Here is a 12,022-nt window from a genome sequence, read left to right as displayed (position 1 = left end):
GGCGCGATCTCGGCCCACTGCAAGCTCCGCCTGCCGGGTTCACGCCATTCTCCTGCCTCAGCCTCCCGAGTAGCTGGGACTACAGGGGCCCGCCACCACGCCCGGCTAATTTTTTGTAGTTTTAGTAGAGACGGGGTTTCACCGCGTTAGCCACGATGGTGTCGATCTCCTGACCTCGTGATCTGCCCGCCTCGGCCTCCCAAAGTACTGGGATTACAGGCGTGAGCCACCGTGCCCGGCCACAGACCTGTAATCTTTATTAAAAAACAAAACAAAACAAACAAACCAAAAAAAAAAACTGCATTATAAATTCTGGACTTGGTGTTTTGTTAATCATCCTCTATTAAATCCTTACAACTCTTCCTGGAGAGTAGGTATCACTAGTCTTCCTGTTCTTCAGATGAAGCTCAAAGATGCAGGAGACGTGACCAAAGGTTAGCTCGCAACTAGGGTTTGGGGAGAAGCACCTTTGAAACAATGCAGACCTGCCACTTCTCTCCTGGGCAAGGTCTAACACAGACATGAGTTCAAATAGTTCAGAGGGCAGTGAACTGGGACAAACGCTTGGCTTAACTGCCAGCCTCTGCTACCCGGGGGCTGCGTGACCTTCGGCATTCGGACTGCAGTGGCACCCTCTCTAAAGGGAAGGTCATCCCGCCACCAACCAGATGATATGCAAGGGCCCTCCAGGCCCCACCATCCACGTGCAGCAGGGTCCACGTTCTGACCACCTGGCAAACCTGGTGCGATGGGGGAAAGCTAGCCAGGGCCCTCCTTCACTCACGGCATGGTCATTTAAGTAGCTGGGCGGCCTGATTCGATCCTTGTCTGCTCTTCAAGGTGCAAAATGTACGACCCTGGGCCCGCCCCTGTGGGCAGCTAGGTTTTGCAACCGCGCCCCCAGAGTCCACTGCGGGAAAACTAGGGAAGAAGCCCAGGCGTTCATGGCTCATTGCGTCCCGCTCTACCTCGGTGGTTCGTGGGGAGCGACCTCCGGGAAGCGTCCAAAGTGGAGTTCCCACACACGCTGCGAACCCACGGCCGGTTTTCTCTGAACCCGCGTCCTTGAGTCTGGGGGGTGGAGGCGGAGAAAAGGGTGCGGAGCGACCCCACGCAGGGCCGCCGCCCTCCCACTAGCGCGTCCTGCCGCGCCGGCCGCCACAGGCTGGCATCGCAGCTGCCGCCCCGCCCTCGTCCCTCCACCCCCTGCACGGGACTGCTGGCCCCGCCCCGCCCCGCCTGCAGGTGAAGCGGCCGCAGCCGCCGAGTAGGTGCGTGGGGATGATCTCACTCGCGCGCTCCGCGCCAGGAGGAGGAGGAGCGGGAGCGGATCCAACTTCCGGGTAGTGGAGCCGCAAGCCACCGGCATCTTGCTTTTTCTTCCCCCTCCTCCTGTGTGCCCCGCGCCGCTCCTTCTTTCCCTTTTATTCCCGGCCCCACCCGCCAAAATGAACAGCTCGGACGAAGAGAAGCAGCTGCAGCTCATCACCAGTCTGAAGGAGCAAGGTAGGCAGCACGCGGGCGCCAGGTGTGGGCAGCCGCGGCCCGTGGGCGGGGACGGCCCCAGGGCGCTGGGGCCAGGGCAGTTGGAAGCCGGGCGGGAGACGTGGCGGCCGCCGTGGTCACCGCAGTAGCTCCGTCACCCGCAGAGAAGCGTCCTCCGTGGCCGGCGCGCCTGGGAAAGCTCTGGACCGAGGATAACGCGGAGTGTCGGGGCGAGTCAGGCCCCGCAGCTCGAGACCCGCTGCCCGCCGGTTGCGTTTGCTGGCGATCGGGGGCTGGGGGAAGGGACGAGAATTCAGTGCGGACGAGGTTGCACAGTGCCACCTTCCTTGCGGGAGAAGCGGGTGGGGCAGGATATTTTGGCTGCTTTGGGCGGCTCAACTAGCTTGGCCCCACCCTTACACATTTGTTGGCGCTGGGTGGCCTGTAGGGCTGTTTCACACCCTTCCCAGCTTTTCGTTTGGGTTCGGTCTAGTTCCTCTTTCCTTGCCCAGCTGGGATTTTCAGGCCATAATTTTTTTTTTAATCACTTCTCAATTGTAGCAGTTTATTAGTCAGCAAGGTCAACGTCCTGCCAGTGTTGAGCTTCCAGAATTAACAGGGTTGGCGCTGGGCGCAGGAGAGCCAGGCCATGCGCACACATTTCTGTACTGCTTGGTAACTGGGGATTATCCTTTCATAAAGAGCTGCTTCAGTCAATCATTTTTTTCATCAGTTACTACACTTCTGAACCAAACCAGATCAACAACCAAATGCTAACCTACCACATTTAAACAATTATCATTATTACCCTGACCAAAGGGGGGTCTGCGAATGTGGGTCAAGAAAGGGAGGAACCAGCCGGGTGCGGTGGCTCACGCCTGTAATCTCAGCACTTTGAGAGGCCGACGCAGGTGGATCACCTAAGGTCGGGAGTTTGAGACCAGCCTAACCAACATGGAGAAACCCCATCTATACTAAAAATACAAAACTAGCCGGGCGTGGTGGTGCATGCCTGTAATCCCAGCTACTCGGGAGGCTGAGGCAGGAGAATCGCCAGGAGGTGGAGGTTGCGGTGAGCCAAGATGGCGCCATTGCACTCCAGCCTGGGCAACAAGAACGAAACTCCATCTCCAAAAAAAAAATAATAATAATAATAATAATAAAGAAAGAAAGGGAGGAACCATACAGATTTAAAGGAAGTAAAAATGTGTAGGAACATGTACTTTTCTGAATGTCTTGCTGACATGACCATGTAACGGAAGGATCCCTGCTTTGTGGCAAAACCCGGTATTTAGTTCTAGCTCTTTCACTACTCTTGGCCCAGCTCACCAGCTCTGTGAACTTGGAGGAGTCTCTTTCGTTCCGTGGATCTTCTGGTCAATCAAGGCCGACCTGACTAAAGGCGAGGGCAAAACTGGAGGACTTTCTGAGGTCCTGTCCAGTACTCTTACCTGTTGTTCCGTAAAACCACAGACACCGTTGGGAAGTGCACCCGGATTCCTCTGAAGCCACACTCTGGCAAACAAATTTCAACATTACTGTTTACTGTGTGACCTTGGGGAAATTATTTAATCTCTGAAATGGACATAACACATTCTTCTGTGATATCCAGCATCTAGAAAGTGCTGGATAAATGTTAGTCTCTTTGGCCTTCGCAGCACCTTTACCTGGCATCCTAGATTAGCCTGAGGTCATAAAGTCACAAGCATCAGTGAATTTAGTGGGTGGACAGAATGCCTTTATCTGAAGTTTCTCAAGTGTTTTAGCGAGGGACTGGATTCTACTGACTGGTATTTTATATTCAATAACACCTTCCCCCAACCCAAAACATTAAAACTTGATTCATATTCTAGATTTGTGGAGCTTTCATTATAGGTAATACTGTTAGTGGATATCAGATTTTCTTATGGATGGTCAGTTTTCAAATAATGATAAAAGTAAAAAATTTCCCCTTTCATTTCTTATATAATCAAGGGTCGATTAACAATGCAGATAATCTGCAAATTGTTTATATTTGATTTCGGAACACATTCTCCATTCCTATGTTGGGTTTGAGGCCAGAGAAAAAGGATTTCTAAATTTGTGGCTCTTTCTCCTATTGCATTGTATTGGCAAATAAACAAATCCTTGGTATTGGTATTTTTAGAGGATATATTTCCTTGATTAAGTGCATATGAAAGGTAATAGAACAGTTAGATATTCAAAGTTGTGTTTCTTAAAAGGTACACTTTTGGGGATAGTGAGTCCAGTTACAAAGGTGTTGGGATTTTTTTCAGCCCACAGTGTGATTTTTATACATTTCAAAACCAGGTAGTTTGCTTGTCATTGGATCACAGACTGTGGAAACAATTTACTTCAAAAGTATTCAGTTACTGTTTGACCTATAGAACTGATTGGGAAGCTAGGGATTTGGAAGAACAGGTAACTGGGTCTTTGGGCATTTAACAGTACATACTATGATCAGTTTTGTAAGCTGATGGTTACATAGTTTATTTTTGAAAATAGTAATTTTTACTACCTGTTACTACCTTTTTACTCACAGTGTTAATATTCTGAGTGATAATTCCACTACCCCTATTTAATGTGAGCAAGAAGAACCACTATTTATCAAATATGTTATTTTCCCTTAACAATGCTGAGGTAAACATATTTATTCATTCCTTTAACAAATACTTATCAAGTACCACCATATGTGAGGTCCATGTGCCAGGCACTAGGGGTGTACATAGTGAACTAGACAGTGCTTGTCACCAAATTAATTGTCTAGAAGAGAAGACAGTTATTATTCAAGTTATCATATGAATAAATGTACAATTACTTTTTTATTCTAGGATGGATTCTTAGAAGAAATGGAATTGTTGGATTAGAGGGCATGGACATATACTTTTGCTAGACATTGCAAAAGTGCCCTCCAAAATGATTATCCCAGTTCAAATATCCTTCAGTAGTACCCATTTCCCCACACATTGGTCAACTCTGGCTAATAGCAATCTTTATTCATTTGATGGCCTGACAAGTTTTTGAATTTTTGCCAATCTAATGGGCAAAATGTTACCTTTTAAGATTTGCATTGCTCTGGTTATTTGTGATGTTTGAAATCTTTTTACATGGCCATTGGCCATTTAGGTTTCATCATATGGGTCCTTCCTTAGTGAGTTTTTTTAAAACTGATACATGAGACTTGTACATATTTATAGAAGACATGGGGTATTTTGTTACATGCTTAGAATGCATAATGATCAAGTCAGGGTATTTGGGGTATCCATTACCTCCAGTATTTATCATTTCTATGAGTTGAGAACATTTCAAGTCCTCTCTTCTATCTCTTTTGAAATATACAATACATTGTTGTTAACTGTAGTCACCCTACTTTGCTATCAAAATGTTAAAACTTACTCCTTGTATCTAACTATGTTTGAACCCATTAAACAATCTCTCTTCATTTTGCCCTGCCTTAGTAAGTTTTAAGTCCAAAATTTGAACCATTTCCCCAGGAGAGTGTTCAGAAAGGAGATTCCTGTCTACTCTAAACCACAAAGCTGACAGCAGCCTTCCATAATGTGAAGCCTTTAGTGGTGTTGTGAATAAGGTTGCTTTTGACAAAAGTTGTGAAATGTAATGACGGAGTCTGTCATAATATGAACAATCTCTAATTTGTACTTACCATTCCCTAAGCTCTGTGTCTTATAAATCACACCCACTTCTGAATTACTTCAAAACATTTTATGTTCCCTCCTAGTGAATGGTATAATTAGCTATATTATGTCTTTCTAGAAAGTTATATTATGTCCCTTTAAAAAAAAATAGCCAGTGTGTGATTGCTTATGTTCAAGCAGATGTTGAGGTAATGAGGTAATTCTCCTTTTGTCTTTTTTGGGGCTTTATTTTATTGGACTGATTGACATCTTTAATGCACGGAGAAATGGCAACTTTGGATACTATTTCTGAGGCATATTTCCTAGCTACTAAAGTGGATATTTCCCTTACAAAACATCATACAATTTGCTCCCCCTCCGGAATTCAGTGGGAAAATGATAGACTTAGTTCAGCATTTGTTTAAGGTGCATGATTTTCTGTATAATTCATTCAGCCCACATGCATTGAATATTCATAGCCAGGCACTGTGCTAGGCATCAGAGAGAGAGAGCTGAATAAGACCTTGCCCCTGCTGGTGAGGAGTTCCTGGTCTAGAGATAGTGCTAGGCATGTAAATTCCAGGAGGAGTGTCTGATTGGCCTAGTTTGGCCAATCTCATGTATTCAAATACTTTGGCCACGGGAGGGCAGGATACTTTAATTGGCAGCCCCTGCAAAGATTGGAGGAGTAGTCCAAAACAGAATGGGGTACACTACCATGAGGATGCTGACCGGGCAGACACAGACAACACATGTCTGCTAAACTGTTCAGTATAGTAATGCCATGTCATTTCCAAGTTGATGAAATTTTGAAGAGAGATGGCTATTTAATAATAAGGACATACTCACATAAGAGGAAAACAACCACCACCACCCCAATAATGGGCAATTCTTGGGCTAACAGTATTTAAAATGGATTTCCTATGGTGAGGTAATTGGTTTTAAAACAATTTTAAACCTCTTTTCACCTTTAGAGTTAGTATTGTTTTCCCCAAGATTATTGAGATGATACTTAAGTTCACATGGAAATCTAGTCAAGCTTATTCTTAGAGCAAGTTAGTAATTAAAAGATGCATCCAGTATTCCCTTGGCTTCTAGGCCAGGAAATAACTGGAGTATTATTTTGACAAAACAGTCTGAAACTATTGCCTACCACAATGACCACGTCAGTTTGGGAAAACGGAAGCATTGACAATCTTGGGTGCATATGAGATCAGCCAGTAGAAAGCTGTTTGGAATTAAATGTTGCCTTGTTTTCAGGTGCAAACTTGGTTTTACATCAGTATTTTTCAAAGTGTGGTCCAAGGGCCAGCTGCATCTGAATCACCAGGTACTTATCAATAATGCATTTTCCTCTGAAAGTTAGGGAGCAGTTGCTGAAGAACAACAGTTTGGCAACCCCCCATGAGACGGACATGCAGCATGGGCTAAGGAACTATGTCTTCTAGTCAGAATTTCACTATTTCCTTAATATTATTTATTTATTTATATATTTGTTTATTTGAGACAGAGTCTCAGTCTGTCACCCAGGCTGGAGTGCAATGGCGTGGTCTCGGCTCACTGCAACCTCCGCCTCCCAGGTTCAAGCAATTCTCCCGCCTCAGCCTCCCGAGTAGCTGGGACTGCAGGCATGTGCTACCACACCTGGCTAATTTTTGTATTTTTAGTAGAGACGGGGTTTCACTGTGTTGGTCAGGCTGGTCTCGAATTCCTGACCTCGTGATCCACCCGCCTAGGCCTCCCAAAGTGCTGGGATTACAGGCGTGAGCCACCGCGCCCAGCTGTGAACCTTTTTTAAAATAAATGCAAAAATAAACACATGCTCATAGAAAACAAGTGTGTAAAGTGAAAAGTACAATTAACTATTCTATCTGACCCATTGTTTCTCTATCTTTATTTCATTATCACAATCCTAAGGAAACTTTTTAGGCATTTTATGCACTGTGACTCTTTGAAGGGCCATAAGCCATTGTAATATCCAAGATCTTTTCTTTTGTCTCCTTGAGGATGAAATCACTACATTGACAATGCATGCTATGACCCCATTCCCATTTCTCAAAGTTAACTACTGTTAACCTTTTGTTTTCTTTCCTTCCAGAAATTGTGTGTTTGTATGTGCATATGTATTTATCATGTAATATGTAATTTTTTATATTAGTACCTGTACTGTTAAATCATTAAAAATTGATTGAATAATGTTCCAATGTACAGACGTACCACATTGTATTTAATGTCCTCTGGACGGACAATTCTATCTTTCTTTCTTTGTTTTTGCTATTACAAATAATGCTTCTGGGCTGGTTGTATTGGCTCACGTGTATAATCCCAGCACTTTGGGAGGCCGAGGTAGGAGGATACCTTGAGCCCAGGAGTTTGAGACCAGCCTGGGCAACATAGTGAGACCCCATCTCTCTAAAAAGAAAATGCTTTTGGCAGTGGATTTATGTTGGAGACATCAGTGTGAACTCATGTTTAGCTTAATACAGGTATGGATGGTTACACATATATATATATATGTATATATATATGTTCGTATATACGTATATTTTCTTGCTCTGTCAGCTGAGAGAGCCTAGATGCACCAGTATCAATGAGCACATCTAGAGCCCAGAACTTGGCTTCTAATGCTATTCTCGAATAAAAGGAACAGGGTTCCTAGGAGAAATGGCTAATTTTAGGAAAGGGGCAGGAAATATACAAGATGAGCCTAGAGCATATTGTAGTGCAGAAACTAAGGAAATGTACCAACTGATAAGCTGACATTGATGGAGATACTGTAGTCCCCGCTTACCCATGGAGGAAGCTATGTTTCAACATCTGCAGTAGATGCCTGAAATCATGGATAATAACAAACCCTATATATACCAAGTTTTTTCCTGTGCATACATGCCTGTGATAAAGTTTAATTTGTAAATTAGGCACAATAAGAAATTAACAATAAAAACTCATAATAAAATAGAACAATTATAACAATATACCGTAATAAGAGTTATGTGAATGGGGTCTCTCTCTCTCTCAAAATATCTTGTGGTACTGTAGTCATCTATTTTCATACCATGTTGACCATGGGTAACTGAAACCCTGAAGAGTGAAATGGTAGATAAGAGGGAAACTACTGTCTGTCAGAGACACAAGAGCTGATGGAAAGAACTTCCAATGTCCAAAGACAGAACTCTGAACAACAGAATATTGGATTATAATTCAAAGTATGAAGTAATATTCATGAGTTGATACTGATATAAATAAATGATTAAAGACAAATCTCCCATGCAGAGCAATTCCAAATAATTTATGTAGACATTCCACCTCAAAGTGGTGTGTCTTAACTCCCTGATTCTTTTTTTTTTTTTTTTTTTGAGACAGAGTCTCGCTCTGTCCCCCAGGCTGAAGTGCAGTGGCATGATCTCCGCTCACTGCAAGCTCCGCCTCCCGGGTTCACACCATTCTCCTGCCTCAGTCTCCCGAGTAGCTGGGACTACAGGCACCCGCCACCACACCTGACTATTTTATGTATTTTTAGTAGAGACAGTGTTTTTATGTATTTTTAGTAGAGACAGTGTTTCACCGTGTTAGCCAGGATGGTTTCGGTCTCCTGACCTTGTGATCCACCCGCCTCAGCCTCCCAAAGTGCTGGGATTACAGGCGTGAGCCATCACGCCCGGCCCTAACTCCCTGATTCTTCAATGTGGGCCGCACATAGTGAATTCCTGCCAAAGACTACAATATGGAAAAGGGGGAACCAGTAACTTTACAGTGGAGAAACCTGACAAACACTAGGTCAGCTAGATGATCAAGGCCAACATCAACAATGATAAGGCATGTTGATAGCATGATAGTGTGATGTGATGAATTGGCATTTTACCTTTGTGGTCTTCCCCTAAAAACCCATAAAGCCAGTCGACTCATGAGGAAAATATCAGCAAATCCCTATTGAGAGACGTTCTGCAAAATACCCGATCAGCACTTCTCCAAACTGTCAGGGTCATAAAAATGAGTAAAGTCTGAGAAACCATCATAGTCAAGAGATGCCTTAAGTATTGAAGGGTAGAAAAAATAATTTTTCCCTCAAACCTTGTAAGTTCATAATTGGGACAGATACCTGTAACAAAAGACATATGAACAAGCAAGTTTATTAATGCATGCAGTGCACATCGCAAGGGAGAAAAATAAGCAGTGGCTCAACATACTGTCTTCAACAAAGAACAATACATTTAGAAAAGTGTTAGGACAAAGGAAAGCAGTTCCAGGCTTTCAAAGGCAGGAGAATGTGGGAAGGTGAGTTTATGGGGAAACTCCTGGGGTAAAGTCTACTCGCAGATTTCTCTGCCACCATCTCTGAGGTGATACGGGTTGTAAAGGAGAATGGGTATCTTGTTTTTAGGTGGGAAATGGGGAGAAGATAGACCTCTTGTCTTTGTAATTCTGTGTCCTGCTTTTAGGCAGACAGAGGGAAGGCAGATAGTTTCCTGCATCCTAATTATCTTTAGCTCAAAGGTCTTTCATATTTTGGGGAGATGGGCTGGTTTCCTTCAGTTCTCTCCTTTGAAACTTTACTTTCAGAAAGTCTCACATATTATGTGCTAGGCTGGTAGCTTTGGAGAGGTATGGTTGTGAGATAAGTGATTGGCAAAGGGGAAGAAAACCAGATTGGAACCAGCAGAAAAGAATAAAGTATATTGTCTCATATCTTATTGAGTCAGTCTCTTAGTCCTGAGACTAGGTTAGTTTAGGTAAACAGTCATGTTTTATTTCAAGAGGTGGTGTTATGGGTGATCTCTTTAATGTTAGGTTTCTATGTGGTGTAAGCATACAAATACTTAATAAGAGACATTTCTATGGTAAAAAAAGGAAAAGCAAGGTTAATGTTTAGAGCAGTCTATAAATTAGTTTCTGAGTCTGGAGAGCAGCCAGTTGAGAGGATTTATACATCTTAGGCTCAAAGTGTCTTCAGCTGGAGTGGGGCAGGCAGTTGCAATCTGACAGATTTTCCTTGTTTGTAGTTTAAATATCATAAAGGTCGATACAAAAGCTGTTGTGGTGATTTCTCTTATGTTTGTATCAAGTTGTCCAGCTTTAGCTTGCATAGCTTCAGAAAAAGCCCAATTTTAATTTCAGTGATTCCAGGTCAAAGGGTGGGAGAAAAATTGGAAATGTTAGTTTGGAGACTCACAGCCAGGTATAAGAAAAAACTAAAAGAATTTAGGATCCATTCCAGATTGCAGGTAAATAATAAAATCTCAAAAACAACGAACAGGGCTAGAATCTAGTAATGGGTGAACTATAGTTTCTGAACTATTATTTTTCTGAAAATATTTTTCCTCTCTCACACTAATTTCTACCAAAGAGAATCAGTAAGACCAGTTTATTTGTAAAATAAGCTTTTGTCTGTTATACTTGGCCTAATTATTTACATAAATGCAGCAAGAATAGTGATTGACTATGTAAGCCCTTTTAAAATCTGCTTTGCTGGAACTCTTCATAAGGAATCTCGGATTAGGCTTAAAAAAATGCCTCCTTAGGCTAAGAAGCCAAGCTTAGGACTCAACATCAGATTGTGCCTATAGTAGTCTTGGATAGATAGCTCTCTTCCCTAGATTCCTGATGTTCCTGGGCCTGTCAGGAAGGTGACATTCTTTACCCACCTATAAGGCAACCATTTGAACCATGTATTCAAGGTACAAGGCCAGTATTTCCAGGGTGCCTTTATTGGCCCCATTAAACTGAGGTTCCTCTAGGGACCTCAGTTCCCGAAAACTGGTCATATCAGAAAATACAACATTCTCATCAAGCTTTGGCAATATAACCAGTGTTTTCAATTGTGTCCTATTAAAAGAAGAATGGATTCTTACTGAACTTATGCAAATGCCTATATTATCCTAAAAATAAGAATACTCATGAATAGTTTCCAAATTTTGGAGGGATCAGGTAAGGAAGAAAAGTAGATGTTTCAATTCTATTTGCAAAAGTATACTTTACCAAATTGTCTTAAGCTATAGATAGCGCAAAAGAAAAAAATGTTTTCCTAAATCTGGAAAATAAAAGAATCAGTAGTGTTTCTAACAAAAAAGTCATAAAAATCACAGTCCCTCATCATTTTAGTCCCATGTAATTAATTCTTAATTTTGCTCGATGTTAGCAATTTTAGGAGTTCAGTTTCTCCTTTAGAGTTCTGGAATTCATACCTAGTCCACTGGTATTTCCTTAAAGTTATCAGAGACCTGTACAGGTCAGAGTTCTTTTTGTTCTTCCCATATACCTCCTTGAAGACCCAATACTTTAGGATTATAATTGCTTGCAAAAAGCTTTTAGAAAGAGCATCAGAATAAAGCAGTTATAATAAATGTGGACAACAAGACTTAAAATGGCCATGGTTAAAGATCTGATGGGAGTTCATTATGATAATAATGCAGTTGACAAGGAAATTTGGTTGTTTGTGAGATACAACAATTTAATATAATCAGAATTATGACAGGTAGCATATTAGATTTCTGGGAATATCATAGTTTTGAAACACATCAATAACATTCATACAAATAATAACTCCAAGGTTAGCATTACATGTTATTTGACAATGTTTCTTACATAATTTAGCATGCAGAATAAACCTAATGGGTTTAATATGTCACTTTCAGACTTCCAGGGAGCCCTCTGGAAATCCTAAAGTTAGTTTAAGGTAAAAAAGACATCATTTACAATTTGGTTTTGGGAAGTTTGTAAAAAAGATTCAAAACAATCAAAATAGGATCACAGGTCACTGTGAAATAATAGTCATTCTGATTGTGAAATAATATTTAATCAGAGTGATAAAGGCTTCAAAAGCAAATAGGAAGGCATATAGTTGTAGAAAAACCTTAACTCTTTAACTCAATTTTCTAAAGTAATCAAAGACCCAATAAAGACAA

The 12,022-nt window shown here is 42.1% G+C and overlaps 1 protein-coding gene across 7 annotated transcripts in view; it reads left to right on the top strand.

Moving 5' to 3' along the window:
- The first annotated feature begins 902 nt into the window (after positions 1–902).
- Positions 903–12,022, top strand: part of SHTN1 (shootin 1) — a 121,692-nt gene continuing 110,572 nt past the window's right edge. For 5 of the 7 annotated variants that reach the window (XM_063670312.1, XM_063670311.1, XM_063670313.1 and 2 more), the window contains exon 1: positions 910–1,506. In XM_063670312.1, coding sequence (XP_063526382.1) covers positions 1,449–1,506 — 58 coding nt within the window. In that variant the 5' untranslated portion in view covers positions 910–1,448. Of the gene's footprint in view, positions 1,507–12,022 lie in introns of all 7 variants that reach the window. The other 2 variants (XM_054435909.2, XM_054435910.2) reach the window with 2 other exon arrangements.

Source organism: Pongo pygmaeus, chromosome 8 (genome assembly GCF_028885625.2).
Source record: "Pongo pygmaeus isolate AG05252 chromosome 8, NHGRI_mPonPyg2-v2.0_pri, whole genome shotgun sequence".
NCBI classification, from domain to species: domain Eukaryota; kingdom Metazoa; phylum Chordata; class Mammalia; order Primates; family Hominidae; genus Pongo; species Pongo pygmaeus.
Note: the sequence above shows the minus strand (reverse complement) of the source record. Positions and strands in the feature narration are given on the sequence as shown.